The 11,153-nt window shown below is 35.1% G+C and overlaps 1 protein-coding gene across 5 annotated transcripts; it reads left to right on the forward strand.

Moving 5' to 3' along the window:
• The first annotated feature begins 373 nt into the window (after nucleotides 1–373).
• Nucleotides 374–4,487, forward strand: LOC106460665 (MORN repeat-containing protein 4-like). 5 transcript variants are annotated; one of them, XR_002610818.1, is made up of 6 exons: nucleotides 374–433; nucleotides 791–1,001; nucleotides 1,413–1,522; nucleotides 2,050–2,282; nucleotides 2,662–2,709; nucleotides 3,612–4,487. XR_002610818.1 is itself a non-coding variant. In XM_013920391.1 (4 exons), exons 1-4 carry the CDS (start codon nucleotides 427–429, stop codon nucleotides 2,217–2,219), a joined length of 498 nt encoding a protein of 165 aa, XP_013775845.1. In that variant the 5' UTR covers nucleotides 391–426; the 3' UTR covers nucleotides 2,220–4,487. The 5 variants fall into 5 exon arrangements, 1 of the variants encoding a protein (XP_013775845.1); XR_001290898.2 differs by having other exon boundaries at nucleotides 2,662–4,487; XR_001290897.1 differs by lacking the exon at nucleotides 2,662–2,709 and having other exon boundaries at nucleotides 381–433.
• Nucleotides 4,488–11,153: the final 6,666 nt, after the last annotated feature.

Raw genomic sequence — 11,153 nt, forward strand, 5'->3', positions numbered from 1 at the left:
GAAAATATGTGATAGTTTGGATTAACACAGTACAAGCTACAGAAAGTGGAATATCGTTAAACTATCACACCTGTTAATAACACACAGTGTGTCCTGTAAGTTGTTTTGGCCGCACGACACACTAATTTTTGCCACTAAAGAAATAACTTATAAGAAGGGATATAATATTAGGTAGGAAGAGAGTTCATTGCGAAATTCTTATCAAGAGTGCTTTTAAGATTTCCGAGGTTTTAAGTATTTTTTATTATTTTAGGACTACCATATTCGTAAAAAATAGAGGGAAGCACAGATTACGAAATCTTTAGTGGTCACGTGCGCCTAATCGAATTTGATTGCATTGCTTTATTCTAATTGGATTATGGTAAACGATTTTGAGAGACGGCAAACTAGAAAGTATTGGTGGCTTCACTCTTTTAGTTTAACACGATGTCAGGTAAGCTTTCTACTGATAACTGTACAGAGAACTAGTTTAATGTTTTAGCTTTTCTTGCTGATATAAACTTTTTTCACTCTAGAATTATAAAAGTAAAAATGAATTCTCTAAATAGTAAATATCTATTATTAAGAGCTGCATTTTTCAACATACTACTTATTTATAAGAGAAGCGCAAAATACTTATCTTAAAGGAAAAAATAAAATAATATAAAAGTTTAATATATATTGTAATCAATAATTACTTTTTAAATATTTGTTAATGCTCTTAAAGAATGAAATGAGTTGAAATTAAACTAACATTTTTCCCGTGTTCTTTCTAAAATCATGAATTACACTGTAGTGCATTCTATGATAGATCAAGGTGAAAACGTTAAGAAAGAAGATGTCGAAGTTGTAGGAAGTTTTACATATCCTGATGGAATGGAATATGTTGGCCAATGGGACGAGAAAGGTCAGAAACAGGGAATGGGACATTTAAAATTTCCAGGTGGAACAGTTTACGTGGGAAGATTTGAGAACGGCATGCCATCTGGACTAGGCGTTCTTTCGTTTCCTGACCATGCAAAGTACGTTTTATAAAAATTGGCATTGTTAAGCAATTGTCATTTGTATAATGATAATTACAAATTAGGAATTAAAACAAAGTTTGAAATAACATCAATCTTGCTAAGTAATTTAAGTTAACTATAGTGGTTCACTACTTCTCACCAGAATCGTTTGAATATATAATTCTTCCTTTGTGATTGGTTCTGTAATTGACCAGGGTTAGACACATTCCGAAAACAGTGACTATCATTTACAGAGCTACTCAACGTGGAAATAAATTAATAAAATTCAGTCCTTCTAAAGCTACTATTCATAAGAAATACCACTGTAGGTAGGAATATGAAAAATGGCGTTTTCCAAAATCGTTGAGTTCAACGTGGCAGATTATGCCATCAATCATTTATACGATTTTTTTTGTATTTCCTATTAAGATATGAAGGAGAGTTCATGCAAGGTTGGTTCCATGGACATGGAACGTTCTGGAGAAATGACGGAATGAGATTCGAAGGCGAGTTTCGTGGAGGTCGAATATGGGGGTATGGTAGGTAACTATTATATATATATATTATTATTATTATTTGTCTATTATTTTAGGACATAGGCAACACAGAGATAACAAACAGCAGAGGTAACGCGTTACTAAGATAAAAACATTTTTATTATAATCTAGGTGCAATAAAATTTTAAATCATGTTTTTTAATATCTTACTTTACTGCACGAATGGATGCTCAAAAAAGTAATCATCTGTCTGTAAGAAGTAACTATTAATTTGATAATTGTAAGGCATAATAAGGTAATGATGCATTATACTCTACTGACAATGGTCATCCGACTTCAGCATTTTTGTTTTCAATTCATCTTATCAAACTTTGTGACTTCACTTTTAGTTTTAATTTATCCATTCTATACAAGATAGTTTTGTAGTGTTTTTATTTCCAGACTTATTGGAAAGAAAAACATTCAGATTAAAAGTACGAAGAAAGTATACAAGAAATGTCATCAATGAAATTATAATCATGTTTCTGTTTAATCTTCGGAAATTTAATTGTTTTGATCGTTTTTCATAGGTTTGGTGACGTTTGCAGATGGATCGAATGGTTTTCCTAGATGTGAAGGATTGTTCAAAGATTGTAGACTTGTCAAAAGATGTCGCTGTATAGATATTGTTCTTCAAGCGCAGAAGGTTGCCATGGCAGCCAGAGCTCAGTGTCAACAAGAGCCAATAATGGATAACTAAACTGAGTAAAATGTATTTTAACAACTTTTGATCTGGATAGTGAAAATCAACATTTTTAAAAAGGTCAGTTGTAATCACATTTCTTTTAGTGAAAAAATCACATTTTAAAGAGAAATAGTCAACATTAATCACTAATTTTCCTAGAATTTTAAATCAATAATCTTTTTCTTTTCGAAAGGTATTTGATTAACAATAATGCCGGTGTATTATTTTGTATGTGTAAACTGAGCTTGAATACTTAAACAAGTCACTGCTGTGATAGGTGTTGAAAAACAATTTAAAAGTTATTCCTGATTTTTGATAGTGTTACGTTTTTGATTGCACAATTTATATTAATTAGGATGTTTACTTTTACCCTCTGAATTATGCTGCATAATTACTAACTGCTTCATTTTAAAAACATATTTTGATACAGTGTGAACAATTTATTTTTTCCCGATAGAAATTATGCATGAATCGATACTCCAACATTTCAGAAAACTTAACCAAGGTAAACTAATTATACTCTTGATCTCCAGCTCTTTATCCATGTTTTCGTATACGTAGCCATATTCTTAGTTAACGAAACAGCGCCATCTAATGTCAAATACTTAAAATATTTTTAATTTTGTATCTTATCTTTCAGGTGAATCTAATTTTTGGATATCCTTTAGATTTTTGATCATATAGTTTGATAACGAAATAAATGTTCATTTTGTCTTTTATTACATATATTTTTCATGTTTGAGTTCAACTGTTTTGTTGGTAGAATACAAAAACATTGAATTATTCGATAAATGCAGTTTATAGTTTACATGAATTATTTTAAAAATATATGATTTTTTACTGTTTATTCCCTATTTCAGAAATTTGTTTTGAATTTAACTCTTTCAGAAGATATTTTGTGATCACAAAAAACTAATATTTTACAATTTAGCGACTTTGTTGACCGGCGCAAACTTGTCAAATTACTTTTTTTTGTTTATTTGTTGGTTTTTAAGTTACGGAAGGGTACGGTAGTGACTTCAGTCAAGCTAGAAAGATGTAGTAACGCTGCCGTGACTATAAACAGGACCGAACTTTTAGTCTATTCTGGGGTATTGCTACAGTTATTCCACGTGATGGAATGCCACTATTACTACATTTCTGAATAAATCTAAACACTCCTATATCACGTTAAAAATGAAGATTCTTATTCGTTTTAGATTATGACAAATAAGCAGTCAAAAAATGGTAAAATTAATAATCTTGTTGAAGTGACAAAACATAGAGTAAAGAAAATAGAATCGGCACGAAATATCTACTGGTAGATATTAATCTGAACTAGAGAATATTTGACAACATTAGCACGTGTATTAATGTTTTTTATAAATATTATTTTGATCATTTTAAGCGAATTGCTATTCAACATAGGGGTAAAGCTGTTGACTTAAGGGTCTATGAGGACATAGAAGACCTGATATGAGGGAAAGGCTTAATTGTCGAAGGCACTGAATCTGTTTCTAGTTTTCCCTGACAGCTGGAGCTCGAATCCTACTTTTGGTACACTATTATTTAAAATTAGCTATTAAAATAATATACCATAGTCAAATGTATTACATGTTATAGATTAGGATATACAAGTGTTCAACGATGAGTAAAAGTATTGCTTTTTTATCGTTTGTCTTCTAGATCTTTTCTAGTATCAAAGTTAGGTTGTAATAAAGATTGAAATGTAGCTCATTTATTTAGAAATTAGCTTTAGTAAACAAACAACATAGTTATTTAAAAAATTGTCCATTTATATGAAAAGCATTTAATAATTTTAAACATAGAAACAAAATATTGCAATTTGTCCAATAGGATTCGTAAGTTAAAAAGATCTAGATATATCAAATACTATTTCGTGAAGTAAAAACTTTTAATTTCCCTAACATCTGTAATAGAAATGAGTGATCAAAACATTTTCATGTACAAAAACAGCCAGGTTGTATGTATGTAAAACCCTTTATAGATGTAATGTAAAAGTGGGTAAGTTCAATAATAAAAACTGGGGAATTCTTCATGCCCTTTTTTTATAACAACTGAACAACTAGTAACACGAACAGCAAAATGGAGCAAAGTTTTCCTTTTTTTCCTGTTTTATATCTTTAAAAGGTTTGCCCTTTTATATAACTTAGCTGTTTTTGTGCATGTAAAGTGTTTTGATTTTATTACGGACCTTTTATTTCAGTGTTTGATTATCTCAGTTTATATGATGAATATTGTATGAACAAGAAAATAAAATATTGAAGGAAAGGTGCGAGTATAGTTTTTGTGCTATTCTATCATTTCTTATCTGTTTGAGTGAGTTGATCCTGAAATGTTTATTCTAGCGACATCATTACTTTAAAAATAGCGCTAGCTGGCTGAGTCAAACGTTTTACGAAGACTTTTAAATTTTAAGTCTTGTTTTTATTTCAATGCCAAAACAGCTATTAAACAGTCATGTGGGGGGGGGGAGCTTTAAAAGTTTTAGATGCTCACATTAATACACAATTATTGGGATAAATATTAGCTTAAATTATCGAGCAATTCGAAGAAATCTTTCTAAAATCTATAAATAACCACGTACCGATAAACATTCCCATGGGCATCTAAGACCAAGTGAAGCGGATCTACATAAAAGATGACATAATCATGCCGACAAGCACGTTATTTTTCTTGGGCATCTTGAATCGTACTCATCTTTGAGCAACGTTTGACATATTTATTGTGTTTAATAAGTGTGGTACCACCGCAAATGCAAGCTGTGGTGCCTAAAGCAACACGTTTCCACATATCTATAAGACTCGCGTTGAATTTCTGTCTATTCAATACTAATATATCGCCACGGATAGATTTATTGTTTCACGAGTACAATATAGCCCTTTTTCCAGGGAGGATGTATATCTGTATACCGAGATTTTGAAACGATGTGGACCCCAAGTACCAATATGATCCATTAAAGTTGAAAATCTCGCCAAAAAGATTGTTTAGGAGATCTATAGGATCCTAAACCACACCCGCAATCTAATCCGGAGCAACACAGTCATCTGCAAAGTGAAGAATAACCATCCGACTCAAGAAACGCCATTGTGTTGAACCTGGGAACATCTTTTGATTTCATTAACAATATGATAAACAAGGATTGAAAACCGACGAAGGCTCAAACCAAAAGGTTGCAAATTTCCAGCAGTATAATAAATCGATTTGTTTTCATGAGAAAAATAGACAAAGTAACTGGCATCACAGCCTATCAAGTCGCCTGATGCAACGCCAATTAACTTTGGTTCACGTGGTCTTTGAGCTAAGCATAATGAAGGATATGAGGAAAATCATTCTCAGGATTATATGGTCTAAGACTGCCCTTCACAAAAACTTGTTACGATGGAAACTGTGGTGTCGGGCAATAATGCATAATTATGGCTATCAGACTGAGCGGGATCGACCATGGAGGATGTGGTTCTTATAAAGTGCGATTAACGTTCAGCAATAGACGTACTCAACATTTATCATCTAGCTAGTTTTCACCTAAATTTGGATTTTTGTTAGATTTTATTTTTGATCGCACAAAGTAGTATCACAAAATTATTCGAAACAATCCGAAGAGGTTTTCAAAGATATCCAATTGGTTGAAAATGGATGTGTAAATTTAATGAATATTCTCTTGGTGTATAAAATTTAGCCGAATAATCAAAAACGTTTACTATCGATCAAAAAAAATACCCATTAGCCATTTCCACGGACTATTTGGTCCTTTTCCTGATATCCCAACTATTTCCAGAGCCTATCTAGTACATTTTACTAAAGTTAGTCATACAGTTGCTAAGTGAAGTTTTTAGAAAAACAACTTCACTACAATGAAGCTTGCACATAAGTCATTTTGGTGACACATGGTGCTTGATTTAATTGATATGCTCGTGTAATTCATGAATCGGTTTATTTCTGGGATGATTTTAAAATACCTTGTCTGGCTAACATAGGTTATCTCCTTTCTTTTTCACTTGGATCATGGGACAGTGTTACGATTAATCAAGAAAGCTAATTAATAAATGTGTCTAGCTGAAATGTTTATATAACATATGCATATGTGCCTTTATTCAATCCTTTATGAATTGGAGTATTATGAAATATAAAGTTCAATTTTTGATCAGTATCTGTCAATTTAGAGTGAAGGGCAATATCATTTATATTGTAGACCTATTTTGGTAATTTTTGGTCTATAATGTCCTGTTGGTTATTGTCTTCACCTTTGACATTTAGGATGCATAAGACATTTTAATAAAAGTTTCGAATAATATGACCTTGTTTGTTTGTTTGTTTGTTTAAAAGTTAAGAACAAAGCTACACAATGGGCTATCTGTGCTTTGCCCACTACGGGTATCGAAACCCGCTTTCTAGCGTTGTAAGTCCGCAGAAATACCGCTGTGCCACTGGGGGCATATGACCTTGAAATACCTCAATGATATCGTTACATGGTAGGCTAACAACACCTCATTCCATACCACTAAAGGTATATTATCTTTTACTTTCAGTTTCTGAATTATTTGCCTGTCGCCGGATTTCTGAATCACGTGGTATGTATATATATATATATATATATTTATAGATTACAAGCTGAAATACCCATCTTTTGTCGGGGTTATGAATTTTAAAAAATGTGGGGTGGATAGTATGATAAATAACACAAAAATCCTAACTTTCACACAATTTACCTATAATCTAACATATTATTATAGTATTCATTATTACCTCACCAGAAGTTTTGCGTAAGTTTTAAGAAATCAATATGTACAGTGCCTTGCAACAGTATTTATCCACTACCAATAATGTCACATTTTGATGAAATGAAAATAATGTAAACAATTTGTTAATGAACATGTTTTTATTCAAAACCTGCAAAGAAAATATATAAATTGAAATTTGTTGCTTGCATAAGTATTCAGCCCTCCTTAAGTCAGTACTTGTCGGAAGCACCTTTGGCAGTAATTACTGATGTGAATCTTTTTGGATAGGTCTCTAACAACTTTGTACAATGGGATGGTGTAATTTTTGCCCATTCTGCCTGGCAAAATTGCTCCAATTATGACAAGTTCGTTGGGGATCATTGATGGACTGCAATCTTCAAGTCTCACAATAAATTTTCTATTGGATTCAAGATTGGACTATGACTGGGCCACTCAACGACATTCATTTTCTTCTTTTGAAACCTCTCCAGTGTGGCTTTGACCTTGTGCTTCGGTCATTATCTTGCTGAAATGTGAATTTTCGACCCAGTTTTAGATTCTTGACTGACTCAAGCAGGTTTTCCCCTAGGATTCGCCTGTACTTTGCACCATCTATCTTTCCCTCAATCCTGACAAGATTCCCAGTCCCTGCTGATGAGAAGCATCCCCATAACATAATGTTGCCACCCCTATGTTTGACAGTTGGGATGATGCTGACTAGGTGATGTGCTGTGTTGGGCTTGCACCAGACGTAACGCTTTGAATTTAGACCAAAGAAGCTCAATTTTTGTCTCATTTGACCACAAAACCTTTTGCCACATGTCTGCAGTATCATTTACATGTTTTTTTTTTCGCAAACTTCATACAAGATTTAGGGTGATCGTTTTTCAGTAATAGCTTCTTTCTTGCCACTCGCCCATAAAGGTCAGCTTTGTGTAGAAACTGGGATATTGTCGATGTATGAACACTGACTCCCATCTCATACATGAAACTTTGCAAATTTTTCAAAGTTACTTTTGGCTTCACAGTGGCATCCTTAACCAGTTTCCTGCTTGCCTGGCTGCTTAGTTTGGAATGGCGGCCTGATATGGTTACTGACTGGGTGGTATGAAGCACATTCCACATCTTAATGATGGAGTTCACCATACTCAAAGGGATAATCAGCGACTCTGAAATTCTCTTGTAACCTTCTCCTGATCTGATCTTCTCTACCACTTTATCCCTGACTTACTTGGAAAGCTCTTTGGTCTTCGTGGTTAGTTTGTCGTATCACTATGTGAGTTGTGGCTTGAACAGATGAATTTACTCTGAAGTCAAGTTAACTCACTTTGATTATACACAGGCAGAAACCATTACACTAATTTTGTGATCTTTCAAATTAATATTTTGCACCTGAACTGAATTAGAACTGCCGTAGCAAAGAGGTTGAATATTTATGCAAGTGAGAATATTCAAATTTTTCTTTAAAAATCTAACTTACTTACATAATATCAGCGTTTTTTACCTTTCTCAGTTTGGAGTAGATTGTGTGGATTCTAAACATAAAGTCTCATTTAAAAGTTTCATGATTGCAAGCTCAGACAGCAACAAAATATGGAAACTTTGCAGGAGGTGAATACTTTTGCTAGGCATTGTATACACTTAAAACATGGTATACACTGTTTGATGGTCAGGGTAACTTTGTAGAAAGAGGTAGTGGCAAAATTAATGGCAGTAGGTGTGCTTTCTGTTACCCGCTTTCAACACCCAGCTCTTAATGACCTTCCATAATGTTTCATGTGATTAATTACTTGACTGTCATTGGTCGCAGAAGTATCTTACGTACCGCAGTTGAAAGGTCACGGGTCAAAGTAGGAAGTGGGTATAGCTGAAGAAACGACTCTTCATATCAGCCTTATTGTGGCTCTTGGCGGCCATTGTTTTTCATTGCATTCCTCCATATAGAGTGCTAGTGCACTCTCTGAGATATATAAGACGTTTGTGTGCCCTCCCCACACTGTGTGTATGTTGATTTTTTGGCATGGTAGGTATTTAAGTTAGTAATATATTTTATTCCCCGAAGGGGAATGACATATAACCAGGGGCGGTCAGAAACTTCTGTTTCTCTTCACCCCACTCCAGAATTAGAAATAAGTTGCCGAAGTTTTTTAAGTATTAAACGCTTACGTGAGTGATGGGGTTGGCTTATAGTTGTTGAACGGGTAGTTTTCACATTGGTGAACTCACAAGTTGCGGGAAAAGCTGTGGGGAGACGTGGAGAAGAAGAGAAAGACGGAGAGCTTCGCTGGGTTGTTTGTTGGCAATGGTGTTTTTCCTTCTTTCTGCTGTACTTGGCGTTGAATGACCACGCAGAGTCAGGTGTTTGTAGAGCACAGCAGGGAGATGTAGATCGAGTACGTCCGTGATTGACTGAAATATTAATATTAAACTGAATGTAGAGTTTAGGTTAGCGGATTCAGGCTTTGCAGTTTACTGTTTAGACATTGATAGAGAACTAAAGAGTAATATTTATTTTTACTTTTACTTTTAGCCTGGGTTGGTCCTTTTCATGGCTAAGACCAGAGGATCCAAAGCATTAGGAGAAATTTTGCTGTGGGGGGAAACGGGAGTACCCCGAGAAAACCCACTTTCACGGCCAGAGCGCCGAATAAAATGCCCTGACCGTGCCGGAGAATGCTGTGGAAAAAATGCATGTTGTTAGCAGACATAGGGTACAATCAATGTAGCTGCTGGCGATATTTAAAGGCTAAAACAGGCTGGCCGGGTGAAGAGGCGACGTCATTCTCGGAATTGACGGTTCTTGTTTTAGCTGGATTGGGCTACAGCTGATTATTCATCGGAGCTGGACATTTTGTAGCTGGATTGTTCTGGGTGACGCGGGGGCTTCAGTTGGAAGTGCGTCTGACGCTCTTGTCGTGGCTCTTGTGAGTCTCTCGATATCAGTGTGTTTGAGGTCTTCAGTCTGAATTCTTCGGTCTTTCTTGACGATCCTAGTCTGTGTTTCTTGGTGTACAGGTTTAATGCTGTCTGTTGAGGTTGAGGTAGGGGTGACATGGTTGATATTGGTGAGAGGGTTTGTGTCTGCTGAGACATTGTCTGAAGGTTTGTTGTTTGACTACTGATGATTACTTTCTCGGATTTTTCACTTGAAGTAGAAGGCAGTGTTGTTTCAGGAGCGGGTGAGGCTGCTGGGGACTGACGTTTCAGATGAGTCGTGGGTTTCTTGGTGCATGATTCGTGATCTGGAGGTTTAAGGGGAAGAGCTGTGGAAGGTTGGTAGCGTCGTCTTGGTCGTTTGGCTCTAAAGTGAAAAAATAGTAGAATAAACCATTAGTTATTAAGTCCTCTGCTGTGACTCTGGAGGTAGTAACAATCTTGATGTATTGTGTTGGCAAGTTCGTGATTCTGGATTGGATTCGGTGAACAGCATGGATTGTATACTCTGGTATGGCTTTCAGGCTTGCGTGTATATCATTGGTAGAGATGGATAGGTCGACATTCCTAAGGAAAACAGAAAAAAGTTGAGAGTTAGATCTAGGAGGTTTACATGTAACATGGGGAACAGAGATACGTTGTGTCTTCAGGAGTCAGGGGTTGAATGAAAATTCCTCCCCCTTCTTAAAAGTCTCGTCTTGAACGGGTCGTTGGCTACATCGGGTTTGTGTTTTCTTAAGAAAACATTAATCCGGTTGAGAGAGAAGTCTTTCGGGATGCCGTCAGTAATGACGGGCGAAGCCGTAGGCGCGCGTTGAGTGGGTTGCCTTTCCGCAGGAAGGTTAGCCACTCGAGAACGTAGCTTGGTTGAACACGTCTTCATGGTATGAAGTCTCAACAGGAAATTCCTATGTGTATGTTGTGTTATAGAAAATTTAATAGTTTTGTGTGTGTGTGTAAGGCCGTACCGCCATCTATGAATGAAGTTAACGTTAACTTACATCAAAGATAATAAATGTTCTTGTTCCAAGCTATCATCCTACGAAGTTTCGTTGAGATTGGCCAAGCGACCTAGGAGTAGTTAGATAACGGACAAACAGACAGAGACACAGATTTTTTTTGTGTTATATATAAATAGATAGATGCGTTTGTGTGTGTGAAATATCAAATTAAACAAATAAAACAATATACTACATTGCGCCAAAACTAAATATTAAAGATTAACCAATTAAAACGATCCGAAACATATCTGAATATAACTCCAAAAATCGATATGGCATGAGTAACATGCTTG

Source organism: Limulus polyphemus, unplaced genomic scaffold, assembly GCF_000517525.1.
Source record: "Limulus polyphemus unplaced genomic scaffold, Limulus_polyphemus-2.1.2 Scaffold812, whole genome shotgun sequence".
NCBI lineage: Eukaryota > Metazoa > Arthropoda > Merostomata > Xiphosura > Limulidae > Limulus > Limulus polyphemus.